General features: G+C 42.3%; 1 protein-coding gene across 1 annotated transcript in view; it reads left to right on the forward strand.

Moving 5' to 3' along the window:
* The window catches only part of TMEM266 (transmembrane protein 266), a 125604-nt gene that overhangs the window by 37612 nt on the left and 72964 nt on the right, over positions 1–15028 (forward strand). The window contains exon 2 of the mRNA XM_045448970.1: positions 14357–14487. Within this exon, the coding sequence (XP_045304926.1) occupies positions 14450–14487 (38 nt within the window). The 5' untranslated portion in view covers positions 14357–14449. The remainder of the gene's footprint in view (positions 1–14356; positions 14488–15028) is intronic.

Genomic DNA, 15028 nt, shown 5'->3' on the forward strand with positions numbered 1-15028 from the left:
GTTAGGCATGGTGCTGTTATAACAGTGGTTCACACGTGTGTGTGTGTGTGTGTGTGTGTGTGTGTGTGTGTGTATTTAATAGCTTAATTCCTTAAAATGTATCCCCTAAAAGTGGAATTGCTGGGTCAAAAAGTGTGCATGTTAAAATTATTTTTTTTTAATGTTTGTTTATTTTTGAGAGAGAGTGCACGCGCACAGGCTGTGGAGGGGCAGAGAGAGAGGGAGACAGAGGATCCAAAGCAGGCTCCCCGCTGACAAGCAGTGAGCCTGAACAGTGAGATCATGACCTGAGCCAGATGCTTAACCGACTGAGCCACCCAGGCACCCCCACATTAAAATAATTTCGATAAATATTGTCAAATTACCCTGAGCAAATTTTCAACAAATTACAGTCCTATGAACAATGTGTGTGAATGGCTATTATTCCCATACCATCATCAGCACTAGTTTTTATAAGTCTTTCCCAGTCCATTAGGAGAAAGGTGGCTTTAATTTATGTGTCTTTGTTTACTGATAAGGTGGACCATCTTAGTGTCTGTGACTTTTATTTGGTTTGTGGAAATCACAGTCCCAGGAGCCAGTCTCCCTTGTCTGCACCCCTCAGAGTGAGGCTGTGACTGGGCTCTTCCCTGTATCTCTGTCCTCTGAGCTGGAAGGACATCCTGTTCCGTTGGAAGTTGGACAGAAGTCACTCTTTGGTTCCTGACAGTTCCCTACTTCCCACTTGAACAGCCACTTTGGAGAAAGGCCCTCAAGGGTAGCATTGGCCCTAAGCTCTTCCGTGATTGGACCTACCCCTGTAGGTACACCTGAGCAAGTCTACACCACTTAGAAACTGGGTCAGAGGAACAGAGTGCAGAGCAGCTAAGGCCATGTTAAGTGTTTCTTTTGCAGCCCACTTCTGCAGCCTGGGGGCAGTGCTGATAGTGGATATTAAAGTTGCCACCGGTGTGGCAGCCACATCTATCCCTTGGCTCTCCCAAGAGACCTCCCCTACCCTTCCAGATTAGGAGTCTCAGTGAGATGGCTCCTCAAATTGATTCTCTCTTGGCTGTTAGGGTCTCGTTGTCCCCTTCTGTACCTTTACATATGAGTTCTCTCTCTCCCTTCTCTTTGCTTTTTGGCCGTTTTAGCCAATTACCAGAAGGCTGGGTTTGTAAGGTGGCTCTAGACTTCCTTCTTCCTCAGATATCCTGATACTCAGTTTATATTTATTTTTTATCGTCTTATGTTTTAAATGTTCAATATTAACAGTAGCACCATATTCACAACCTTCAGTGCTATCACTGAATTAATATTTCCCCTATATTGAAACCACCAGGGTCTTACAGTTGATGCACAGATTTAATGTGACAGTATGTAAGTTTTTTTTCATTGACAGGCTGTTATTAAATTGACTCTGTACCTTACATTGATGGCTTCTTAGAGAAAATGATATGTGGTAGTAACAGTAAAAAATTTTCTCACGTGCAGTCCTACTTTGTCACATACCAGGACCAAACGACATACTGTGACAGTGCCTGAGGTGGGTCAGTCACATGTCATCCCAGTGGCAAAACTGGGCTCTAAGGGATTTTCCCTAGTTTCCAAACCTCTGTCCCACGCAGTCTGAACTGCGTGAAGAGCCCAGGTGGGTGTTTTGACCAGTTGGGGTCTTGGAGTTGTTTTATTGTGTTTTCTGAGCCTGAATGTAAACTTTGGTGAGAATATCTGTAGTTTGTTCTGAGTTGAAGGCAGATAAGAAAGGACTATTGAAGCCAGCAAAATGAGCTCAGGGCCAGGAGCTTCTAGAGATGATGGAGGATTTACTAAGTGCACACAAGCTGGGAATGGTAGTAGGTTTACAGAGGGTTGACAGCAGAGTGCACTGGAATGAACTGAAGCCTGGAGGTGTTTGTGTAATTAACTCTGATTGTGGTTCTTGAAGGAGGGACATAAAAGTAAAGCCAATGGTGGGGGGGTACAGTTAGTGAGGCAGGACTCCCAGGAAACTCCAGTTCCTGGCTACCTGGATCAGGATAACTAGAGTGACCCAGGAATCTGCATTTTAGACAAGCTCTGTAGGTGGGTCTCAGGTCTGATGCAGCTAGAGCCTCTAGTGGACACCCTTGGCCTTGAGGCCAGAAAGCTGGTGTTCTCTTTTTTCTTCTGCCACTGACTGGATAAATGGTCCAGGGCAAGGCCAGGTCACCACATCCATGTGAAGAACCAGTGCCTTTTCAATTGTGCAGCCCATGCTGCCTTCCTTTTCCTTATTCTTGCCACACCTTCACTCTGTACATGTCTTCTTCAATCATTACCCACATATTGCTGCTTTGGAAACTTTCATCTGGTGAGATTGAAAGCTTGAGAGCAGGGATGGCCTTAGACCATGTTGCATCCCAGTACCCAGCGCCAAGCTTTGCCCTTCCTGGGATCTCTATAAATGCCTGTTCTCTGAGGGGTCCTGACCAATATAAAGTCATGTAGTAGACACCTTGACTTGCATTTGCTCCAGTCTCTACCCTTTTAAAATATACAGTGCTGTTTAGAAGGAAGTGCTATCTTTTCAGCATCCCAGGAGATGTATGCACCATTGTATCTATATGACACTACTACATCATATAAAGGGATAGCTCCAAACTGGGAGCCTTCCAAAAAGACTTGGGTTCTCCATAGAGAGGTATTGGTGATGGTACCTCTCCCCAAATCCTGACCTAAAACAGAACACCAGCTTAGTGCCAATGGACACTGTGCCGCTGGTGTTCAGATGAGCCATTGGCCAACATTTTGACCATTGTGATCATGCAAAGACCTATGATCTGTGAAAGGAGACCTGACTTCTCTGCAAGTGAGGACAGGAGAGCACAACACTGAAGGGGACAACTTCAGGAAATTCTGGTATCACCTTCTGACAGTTTCTGGTAATGTTTTGGGCACTATCCTATATATTGATCTACTCAAGTTATTAAAAAAGAGAGTGACTCTTCCTAAATTTCTTCTCCTTTGAGAATATATCTAGTTGGTTAGGAGCTATATGTAGTTTAAGCTCACCATAATTTTACTCCTTCTCTTTGCCAGCTTATAAGCCCTGGCAGTAAGCAGGGGATGGGCACTAGGGCACTAGAGGGAACCCAGAAACTGGTTATTTGATTGGTTTGCTTTGGATGGTTAGGGTTTGTGGCACAAGGAAGAAAGTAGGATTCCCAGGGGATTGAGTGTTGCTAAAACAACTCCTAGGAATACTGTGACAGGATGGTCCCTAAGTCACCTGAGTATGTTGTGGTATAAAGATATATATTACTAGTTTTGCTTTCACCCTTGTTTTCTGTTTTTACTCTAGTGATACATGGAGAAGAGGGTATAATTAAGCAAGTATGTGGACTTACCTGGTTCACAGCCACCCTCAACAGCTTGTGAATGATTTGGACTCTTCCCTCAAAGAATTGCTGTGTAGTATGAAGTATTACAGTCCTTTGGAAAGCAATCTTGTTTTAAGTACGAAAATTTTAAATATATACTCTTCATCCTATTAATGCCACTCCTGAGAATCTATCCCATCCAATTAAAAATAAATACAAATAGGGGCACCTGGGTGGCTCAGTTGGTTAAGTGTCAGACTTCGGCTCAGGCCATGATCTCGTGGTTTGTGAGTTCGAGCCCTGTGTCTGGCTCTGTGCTGATAGCTCAGAGCCTGGAGCCTGCTCAGATTCTGTGTCTCCCCCTCTTTCTGCCTCTCCCATGCTCATGCTCTGTCTCTCTCAGCCTCTTAATAATAAATCAACATTAAAAATAAATTAAAAATAAATACAAATTGAAATGTATACAAGGATGTTTATTGTAGCATTTTCCACAGTGGCCAAAAAAACAAAAACTGCCCATCAGTGGGTAAATTGTTAACTAAATTGTGGCACATCTACACCTTGAAATACTATACAACCATTAATTAAACAATGAGAGTTTTCTGCTTGACTTGGGAGAGGGGGTTTCTACCAGATATTGAGTGGGGGGGGTGGGGAAGTAGGTAAGTATGAATAATATATATATATACATCTTCTAATGTTTATTTTTGAGAGAGAGAGAGAGAACATGCACACATGTGCACACGCAGGGGTGGGTAAAGAGGAAAACCGAGAACCCAAAGCAGGCTTCATGCTGTCAGTGCAGAGCTCAATGTGGGACTCGAACTCCTAGAATCGTGAGATCATGATCTGAGCTGAAGTCAGACTTAATGGATGGAGCCACCTATGTGCCCCTGAATAATATATATTTTTAAATAAAACAACCATTTGTGTAATTATATAAGCACACAGAATAGTAAGGAAAGATACACATAGGTTTAACATGGTTATGTGTGTGTGCACATAGGTCTGTTGGGGGAGGACAATAGTAAGGCAGGTAATATAGGGGATGCAAGCATCACTAAAAACTTGAATTTTATAACAAGCAATTTATGTAAAGTTATATATGTGCATGTGCATGTATATATGTGAATTAAGAAGTTAGAAAAAATGTAAATATTTATCTATTGACCAGAAAGGATGTCCTTATATGTTGATATGTGCTAAAAGCAAATTGCAAAGTTGGTGTTTTTTTTTTTTGTTAAGCACAAACCCACAAAAATTAGCCTGTATATGTGAATACATGCTTGCATTATTCTGAGCAAGGATTTCTATACCTGGGTGCTAACATAGGGACCTCAACTGAGATACGAAAGGTTAATAAGGAGGATGGAGGGAAGTTTTGTGTTTTAAAAACATACACTGGGGCGCCTGGGTGGCCCAGTCGGTTGAGCATCCAACTTCGGCTCAGGTCATAATCTCACAGTTCATGAGTTCGAGCCCCACATTGGGCTTGCTGCTATGAGCACAGAGCCCACTTCAGATCCTCTGTCCCCCTCTCTCTCTGCCCCTCCCCTGCTCATTCTCTCTCCCTCTCTCTCTCTCTCTCTCTCTCTCAAAAATAAAGATTTTAAAAATAAAATAAAAATATACATCTTTGTATTTTATGTGTTGCAGTGGACATTTGTCTATAATGTACCAGTGATCTATTGCCACAGTAATATCACATAATAAACTATACCCGAACTTGGTGGGCTTAAAAAAACCAAGCCTTCCCTTGACAGATGGCTGAAGGAAGAAGGGAATTATGCCTGCCAGTGTGAGGAATCATAAGTTACTTAATATTTATAAAGAAATTTACAGCTTTCAAAACACTCTTGTAATGTTTCATTATTTCTCACCTTTTTGAATTTTAATTTCTATCTGTGCATCTGTCTCCATCACTAGCCCACAAGTTTGAGTGCTGTGACCATGTCTCATTTATCATAATAATGTCAGTGTTTATTTTAGTATTGTTCCTAGAGCATGGGAGATGCTAATAAAGAACTGCTGATGCTAAAGATGCTAGTAAATAAAGAATTCTTTTAAAAACTTTATTTAACTCATGGGTCTGGATTAAATAGCTAGGTGGCTAGCTAGGCTAGGGATAGCTAGGTGAGTCTTTTGGTCTTAACTGAGCTCACTCACATATCTGGGGGGCAACTGTCTGTGGCTGGCCTTGAATGAGGCAGTTAGGCATCCTCCAGCAGGTCAGCCCTGGGTGTGTATGTTGTCATGGTGATGGACAAGTGAGAGGGCCAGCCCAATCATGTGAGTGCTTTTCATGTTTGCCCATATATTAGGGTACTACAGAGAAACAGAACCAATACTGTGTGTGTGTGTGTGTGTGTGTGTATCAATAAAAAGAGTTATTACAAGGAATTGACTCACATGGTTATGGAAGCTGAGAAGTCTAGCCAAGAGAGCCACTAGTATAAGTTTGAGTCTGAGTTAGAGCAGAAGACTGATGTCCCAACGCAAAGACAGTGAGGCAGGGAGAAAGAATTCTTTCTTACTCAACCTTGTATTCCATTCAGGCCTTCCAACAGATTGGATGAGGCCCACCCATATTGAGGAGGGCAACCTACTTTACTCAGTCTACCAATTCAAATGTCAATCTCATCCAAAAACACCTCCACAGACATACCTAGAAATCATGTTTATCCTTTTATGATAGAATTGATATTATTAATATCAATATTAAGGGGACACATAAAATTAACCATCACAGCTTCCAATATACTTGGACAAAGCAAGTCATATGACCAAACCCAGAGACAGGGTAAAAGGGCAATGAAAATTTATGGAACTATCTTGGTCCGTTCAGGCTGCTGTAATAGAATACCATAGACTGGATGACTTCAACAAATGTTTATTTCTCACAGTTCTGGAGGCTGGGAAGTCCAAAATTAAGGTGATGGCAGATCTGGTATTTTGTGAGAGCTCTCTTCCTGGTTTGCAGACAGCTGTATTCTCATATCCTCACGTGGCCAAGTGTCTTTTCCTATAACTGTACTAATCTCATTTGTGAGGGCACTACCCCCAAGACGTAATTACCTTCCAAAGATCTATATCTTTTTTTTTTAATATTTATTTTTGAGAGAGAGAGGAAGAGGGAGACAGAGCATGAGCAGGGGAGGGGCAGAGAGAGGGAGACACAGAATCCAAAGCAAGCTCCAGGCTCTGAGCTGTCAGCACACAGCCCGACATGGGGCTTGAACCCACGAGCCATGAGATCATGACCTGAACCAAAGTTGGATGCTCAACCAACTGAGCCACCCAGGCACCCCCAAAGACCTATATCTTAATACCATCATTAGGATTAAGATTTCAACATAGGACTCTTGAGGTGGGACAAAAACATTCAGTCTGTAACAAAGGAGATATTGATACAGGGAGGGTAAAGAATGAGGATGACTTTTACATCACACCATTTGCAGTAGAAAAGGTATTGAAGGAAGAGGACTTTCTCCCCTCTGTTTACGTAAGAATGGTCACTTGCCTGGTGTCATGTAGAATTTAGTGGCAAAATTAATTATATCTGGCTTCTTAATCTATTTTAATTAATATCATGTAAAGCAAAATATTGCTCTGGAGATTTGCAAAGTGGGGCATATACACTTAAGATTTGCTTGACCCGGGGGCACCTGGGTGGCTCAGTCAGTTAGGTGTCCCACTTTGGCTCAGGTCATGATCTCATGGTTCATGGGTTCGAGCCCCGTGTTGGGCTCTGTGCTGACAGCTCAGAGCCTGGAGCCTGCTTCGGATTCTGTATCTCCCTCTCTCCCTGCCCCTTCCCTGCTCATGTTCTGTCTCTCTCTGTCTCTCAAAAATGAATAAATGTGAATAAATAAATAAATAAATAAATAAAGATTTGCTTGACCCAGGAAGGTGGGGAAGGGATAACAGGGCAGCCATTACAGCTCCACCTCATTGTTGGTACTTCCCCAAATCATAGACGATGGAGTTTTCCAGAAGTTCTGCAGAATTCCAGAGGGAAAATGACATCAGGCCGGGGTTGAGGAGTGCCTGCTAGGTGGCATCCTTTTCTGTCCAGGCTAGCTAAGGATGAGAAGGCAGTGGATCTTTTGTCCCAGCAGGGATACGGTATGTTCAATTTAGGGGAGTGTTTGTTAGGAAAAAATATTGAGAAAAATGGAAAGATTATGATAACAGTCTTCTTGATTCTCTTCTCAGAACACTCAAGTAATTTGGGATGATTTGGTCTAGTTTTGCATGATCTTGTTTTATGTTTCCCATACTTGATGAGACTCATCATAATTGATAGGCTGCATCACTGTCTAAGTGAAGAAGAGCAAACAATAGAGAGTTAGAGGTGTCCATAAGACACTGTGCTCCACCTAGAAACGACAGCCACTGTGGGCTCCCTGCCCACTCATTTGGTAGCTAAGAATTTTACAAAAGACTGGAGATTAGAGTGGGAGAATGCTTGGATACATGATTGATTGTCTTCATTTTAGTTCCTTGTTAATGGAGCAAGGTATTAATAGGTCAAGGCAACAACAAGGGTGACCTTGTGTTGTTATACAGAAACCTTTCTCATTCAGCACAAGAAACACAACATTCTCCTCCTGGGGGTGTGGAACATCATGTCCATGAAAGGTGCCAGCACTCAGTGGCTTCTCCCTAGGGACAGATTCTACAGCAAGCTTGGTGATGTCAAAACTGAACCTTACACACATGCAATGCTTTCTAAATAAAAGAACCCTGAGATTTTGTGAGAGCACATCCTTCATACTTCCTGCCAGCCATTTACCAATATTTGGTCAGTCTGTTTGGAGACCCAGGAAACTTATCCAGCTGAGCCTCAGAACCATATCAGAAGTGTCCAAACCTGGCCTGGCAGACAATTAGTTATGCATGCAACTGCTCCATCCCACTGCTTACTTGCTGAGAAATGGAGATTTGTTTATGGAAACGATATACCCAGCCCCAAGGGATGAATTATGACTGAACTAGGCTCTCATATCACCCCTTACTCCTTTGGCCAGCTGCCCATTGTCCCAGACTCCTTTGCAGCCATGCGACCATGTGACCCACCTCTGCCCAAAGAGACATCAGGAGATGTTGGCTACAGGGCTTGGAAAGATCATTCCTGCAGAATAAAATAGGAGAAAGCCTTTGGTTCTTTCTTCTTGTGTGAAGCTGGTGTGCAAGCTGGAGCTACAGTAGCCATTCTACAACCACAGGGCATAAAGTATGAGTAATGCATCACACAGAGGATTGGGGAAAGATGAAAAGAGTTTGAGTCCTTGGTGATATCAGAGAGCCACAGCCTCCAGACTTCTTGCTACTTAAGATAATTAAAAGTCTTGGGACACCTGGGTGGCTCAGTCAGTTGAACATCTGATTCTTGATTTTAGATCAGGTTGTGATCCCAGGATCATCAAATCGAGCCCCATGCCAGGCTCTGTCCTAATAAGCATGGAGCCTACTTAAGATTCCCTCTCCTCTCCCTCTCTCCCTCTCTCCCTCTCTCCCCCTCCCTCCCTCCCTCCCTCTCCCTCTCCCTCTCCTTCTCCCTCTCTCTCTCCCTCCCTCCCTCTCTCTCTCTTCCTCTCTCCCTCTCTCTCTCCCTCTCTCCCCCTCTCCCTCCCTCTCTCTCCCCCTCTCCCCCACTCTCCCTCCCTCTGTCTCCCCCTCTCCCTCTCTCTCTCCCCCTCTCCCTCTCCCTCCCTCTCCTCCTTCTCTCCTCTCCCTTTCCCTCTCCCTCCCCCTCTCCCCCCTCCCCCTCCTCCCCTCTTCCCTCCCCTCTCTCTCTCCCCCTCTCCCCCCTCCTCTGTCCCCCCTGGCCCCTCTGTCTCCCTCTCTCTCAAAAAAAATTTTTTTTAAAGTCTTCACTGCCTAAGTCACTGTTAGTCAGATATTTGTTACTTGCAAATGAAAGTATTCCCAACTGATATACTCAGTCTCTTTCAGCCTGGACCAGGTAGGTTCTACTGACAGTTCCACCACAGTAGCTTTGCAGCCAGTAAATTCCATCTGCTAAATAGGAATAAAAATGCCATCTTTACCTCAAGTACAGTTTATGATTCAGAAGATCAGAACGTGGTCTGTGCATCAGCAAACCAGTATCCCCTGGGAATTTGTTGAAACTATGAATTCTCAGGCTCCCACCCCAGACATACTAAATTAGAAAGCTTGTGGGTGGGGCCAATAATCTTTTCCAGGTGATTCTGGTGAAATGGAAAGTTTGAGAACGTTGATACAGAGTCAAATGGAGTGGTTGCATGTCAGAAACACCTGAGGAACTTAAGAAAAGATTCTCAAACTCTACCTGCAGAATTATGATTCAGCATTTCTGCAGGGTAGCCTAAGAATCTATACATCTCCAAAGGCCCCCAGGTGATTCTGAGTAAACCAGGCTTGGAAACCTGAATGGGATGCATATTAAAGCAGGTCACATATGCCATCGGGCTGGGCTGTTACACAAGTAAGGGATGAGGAATTGACCTGGGTGCCTCTGGGGACAGGTGAGCTGTATTATGGACTTTTTCACCTGTTAAGTGAGGGAACTGACAACTTGATTTTAGAAGCCTTTCTCAGGTTTAAAATTCCTAGGATGCCAGCTTGAATTTTGCAGATCTGGCTGGAACAAGCAAATGATATTGGTAATTACAAAGACGAATGAGCAACAAGTGGAAGAAACTGGGATTTTGCTAAAGTCAAAATAGCAGCCTCACCACCCACCATAGCCAGACCCTGTAAATCCAAAACAGGTTTTCTCTTCTGCTTTTACTAGGTTTATGAGACAGCAGGTTTGCACTTCAGATGTTCATTTATAGAGTGCTAGACTACACCTGCTTCATGCTAGGCTTGTGCTTTGGGGGTTATTTTATTTGGAGAATATTATTTTTAAATAACATCACCTTCAAGGAACTTGCTTTCTAAAATGTGCTGCTTGTTAAGGATCAAAACCACTGACTGAAGCAGCCTACTGTAATGCCCCCGATTTCGAATCCAAGAGACCACCAAGGAGCCAATACCGATGCAAACGCACGAGGGTTTATTGCAAGCTCGAGCTTGGGCCCAAGTATACCCGACACAGTGGAGCAGGGACTTGGACGCCTAGGTTAAGAGGCGTAGCTGTTTTATAGGGGCCAGTGGCCAATGAGATTGTAACACACACAGAAAGTTGCATAGTCATGTCAGTCCACACGCAGGTGGCCAATTGAATTACAATTTACCCTATAGTAACTGTTTGAACTAGCCTATCACTCTGGTCAGAATTGGCGCGCAAATTTGGCGGGCAAAAGGCGGGGTTTACATTCTTTGGCGGTCAGGGGTTCCGCATTCCTATATGAGCCAGTTTCCAGTAAAGGTGTGCTCAGTGGCTTGACTAGGGTGGGGGAGTGTCTTAAGCAATAAGTAGGTCATGTGGGGGTTATACATGAAATAATGGGTGTAGCACAAAATGGAGTTAGTCTTGCTCTGTTTGTCCAGGGGTAGGGGATTTTTGTTAAATTCCTTGGGTCCCACACCTACTCACTGTCCATCCAAATATGATTTACCCTCTCTCCTGCCTCATCTTTATCTTGTACTGGAAATGCCAGTCATTTCTCACCCACTCCCACATCTCCTCAGAAAACTACCGTCCTGCTTACCAGGGAGTCTGCTCTTTCACTCCACCCCTGCTGAGTGAATGGTTAAATCCATGATGCTGTGGAAAACAAAAAAATATCTCATTGATAAGTTTGGAGGATAAACGATACCAATTAATTATTTTGAAAATCAATAAACAGAAGAAGTTAAGCATTTATCCTTTCTTTTCTATGTGAAATGTATGTTAGGGGAATCAAATAGTTGGTGAGGAGGAATTTGTTTTCATAGAAGCTGATAAATGAAGAAGGAATGATACAAATCATAATATGCCCCTTTTGCAAATCCTAATGAATTTATGGATCTGGGAAGTGATCATCAATGTCTGTGAATATCACAAAAAAGAGGAACAAGAAGATATTATGTATAGTATCTCCTAGGGCATCTGTCTAGCTCAGTTGGTGGATCATGTGAGTCTTGATCTCAGGGTTGTGAGTTTGAGCCCCACATTAGGTGTATTTTAAAAATAAAATCTTAAAAAAAAAAAAAGAAGAAGACATGTATCTCCTGATGAAAGTCATGACACTTTCATGCCTATGCAGTCTTGCAAAAAAAAAAAAAAAAATTGAACCTGAATCTGATTGAAGTCTATAGATTAACTAAAAACTTCAGGAAAGGTAGAGGACAGGAACATGACATGAAAGACTTACAGTTACCATAATCCAGACTGGGAAACTTTTGGAACAGATGACCCAGTTTTTCCAATAAATTGCATGGAAAAAAATTAGATAGAGGGGGAAACCTACAGATTCAATGAGACTTAAGAGATATATTAACCAGTCATAACATGTGGTCCTCATTTGGCTTCTGACTTAATAAACCTTAAAAAAGTTACAGGACAAATGGGGAAATGTGAACAATGCCTGGATATTTAACAATATTAAGAAAATATTGCTGGCTTAGGAACATTGACGATTTTATGGTATATCTTTTAAATGGATTCCTTATCCTTTAAGCTACATACTGAAACGCTTAAAGATGAATGAAATGACATCATCATGAGGGGTAAGGAATGGGCAGGAATATAGAGAAAACAAGACTATCCATGAGTTGATGACTGTTGAAGTTAGGTGATAGGTAACTGGAAGTCCTTTTTGTAATTCCCTGTAATAATGTATATTTGGAATTTTCCTTCCTAAAAAGTCAAAGAATTTTTAAAAATAATTTTCTTTTCTATTGGCTGATGAGGTTTTAGGGGTGATAGTCAGGTTCGTGGGGTACGGACCCGACAGCCAAGAAAGAATTCTTGAAGACATCTTTGGTGCAAAAAGGTGATTTTATTGAAGCACGCGGACAGGACCCCTGGGCAGGAAGAACTGCCCAGGACCTTGAGGAGAGACTGCTTACATAACTAGGAGTTGGGGGAAGTCCAGGAGATTTTCATATGCTAAGGAAGACTCACGGGATCCCTGAGGCCTAGCTATTGTCACGCTAAGGTTGTTTTTCCCTCTAGCAAAGCATTAGCATTAAGACAGTGAAGTTCCTGGGGAAACTTTTTACTCTGCCTGCCTCAAGTATTGCCAATGGGCTGCAAGTTATAAGGAAATTTAATTTTACCTGCCATTTCCTTCTGCCTTTGTTTCCCTCATCATTGGCCATACTATATTACTGCAGTAGTTGGTGTTTTTTTATTTATAAATATAGATCTATCCATTTTTACTCATTCACTACCAAGGGCACACACAAAATTTCAAGTTTTGTGTGTTTCAAACTTGTCAGCCCAACCAGACTGGAAGGTCCATAAGAGCAAAGATCTTCCTGTTATGTCCTTCATAGGGTTAATACCTTATGAAATATGTAAAGTGTTCACTTGGAGATACAACTTGTGAAAACCCCATTCTGGAAGGGGGCATTGCTCAGCTGGTCTCCCATGTGTGGGTACCTTGATCCTGCCTTCATTGTCAGTTGAGTTGAAGCACTCCACATGACCAGTCTTCCTACCAGGGTGTTTCTTAGCTTCAGGCTTTATAAAGAGAACAAAAAAGATTGAGACCGACTATGTCTCTATTATGGAATAATATGTATATGTATGTGTATAAAGCTTAGTATACAATTAATTCACAATTCCCAATACTGTAAAGAAGAGTTTTGATTCTAATGTTCAGAACCGTCTTACTACATGTGGTTGTCCCTTTCTTTTTTTGCCCCACATCCATCTGATATGGAAACGGTGGCTTCATATATTGAAGCCCTTCTAATTTTAGAAAGTTCCCCATCTCTCTTAGAGTAACTACTTGTAAGACTTTCCCAAAATTTCCTCAAGTACTTTTAACTTCAACTGTCACTTCTTAATTACACTGAACTTGAAGGAGCTTCCCCACTTTGCAGATTTACCAACCATTTCCTGATACTTTTCACCCTGGGAGCGTCTTTTCCTTTTACATGATGTAAGGAGACTTTGTCTCTCCCGTTCAAGTGCCTCTAATTGCTGAGCTTTGGGATTCAGAGAGGGGTGTTGCTCTCATGTTGCTGCCTTGCAGGAAAAGCATTTTGCAATAGGAGACAGTCTCCACAAGGATTGGAATACCCTCTGTTGTAACTTGTACACAATCACCCAGAACCCGGATCTGTCTCTTTGTGTACTTTTTGCCAGATCGTTACTGTCTCTTAGAAGACTTCCAGGTGGTGCCATAGCAGTGGTTTATAGAAAAGTATATTCTGTTTACCTAATCCAAATTTTAAGAGGAAATCTTACACCCAGCCATCCAAATGTTTTGGAATGTGCTCAGATTCAACAGACTGTGTAATCTAAATTTATAAAATAATACTTGTGATAATACAAGCCAACACTACATGCCAGACACTATTCTAAGTGTTTCACAAGCATTAACTCATTTAGTTAGTCCTGTTTTCATTGTTATTTTATAGGTGGAGAAACTGGGAACAAAGGGGTTAAGGAATTTACCCAGGGTGACAAGGCTTATAAGTGGGAGCCTGTTCTGACCCCAGGCAGTCTGGCTCCAGGGTATGCTGTCTCTCTCCTTGTGGGAAGACACTTCAGATTTTTGAGATTCCCAAAGCTGGAGTAGAACATTACCCTGGTTTGCTTAGGCATGGCTATTTGGTGGAAAGAGCTATAGATGAAAAGTCAGAAAAACTGGGTCCAATCTAGCTCTTCCATCATCTGTGTGTGACACAGAAAAGTCATTTTGTCATTCTTAGCTTATTTATTCATCTCTGAAAAAAAATTCTGCCTATTCTACCATAGGGTAATTGTAAGAATCTTTTCAACATGTACTGTGTTCAAACATAACTTTGAAGAAAAGTGCTGTATGGAACAAAGTTCTAAGGACTTCCATTTTTAGATGAGCTTAGGAGGACTTTGGTTTGACATCTGAGTGTGATAAATTCCTACCATTCAATTATTTGTTTTCAAGGTACCATTTTGTATGTCTTGTAAGAACTCACGCTTAGAAATGCTGACAGCAAGCTTCAAGACAGCTGAGCCACAGTAGACACCAAGAAAACCCATGGCTCTGGTTGCATCTTTCAACATGACCAATCCACAGTAAGTAACACCAGGATCTCCTCTCTGTGGATGCTGAGTTGGTAATTCAGAATCATGGGTGCAACCAACAGTTTCTTCCTCAGCCCTATATAGATGGAGGCGTTCCAGGTGACTTTGTCCTTGAACCTCACATTTAAGCTTTTTCTCTGAGTTGCCCCACTAATGTCATCTCAGTTTTTGGTTTGAAAAAGCAAAGGATGGGGCACCTGGGTGGCTTGGTCGGTTAAGAGTATGACTCTTGGTTTGGGCTTGTGGTCATAAGATCGATCCCTGCATCGGGCTCTACACTGAGCGTGAAGCCTGCTTAAGATTCTCTCTTTCTCCCTCTACTCCTGCCCCTCTTTCTCTTAAAAAAAAAAAAAAAAAAAAAAAAAGCAGAGGAATTCTGCAGTCCAAAACTGTTGCTATGAATTTTCCATAAGACAGGATCTTCTGATTCAGACAACCACTAAACACACTTCCTCTAGTAGGAGGCCTCAGAAAATGAGGAAAACTTCAAAAGCAAACCTCAAGACAAGATTAGGAAGTACTTAAGGTGAAT

The sequence above is a fragment of the Leopardus geoffroyi genome, chromosome B3, assembly GCF_018350155.1.
Source record: "Leopardus geoffroyi isolate Oge1 chromosome B3, O.geoffroyi_Oge1_pat1.0, whole genome shotgun sequence".
Lineage (NCBI taxonomy): Eukaryota > Metazoa > Chordata > Mammalia > Carnivora > Felidae > Leopardus > Leopardus geoffroyi.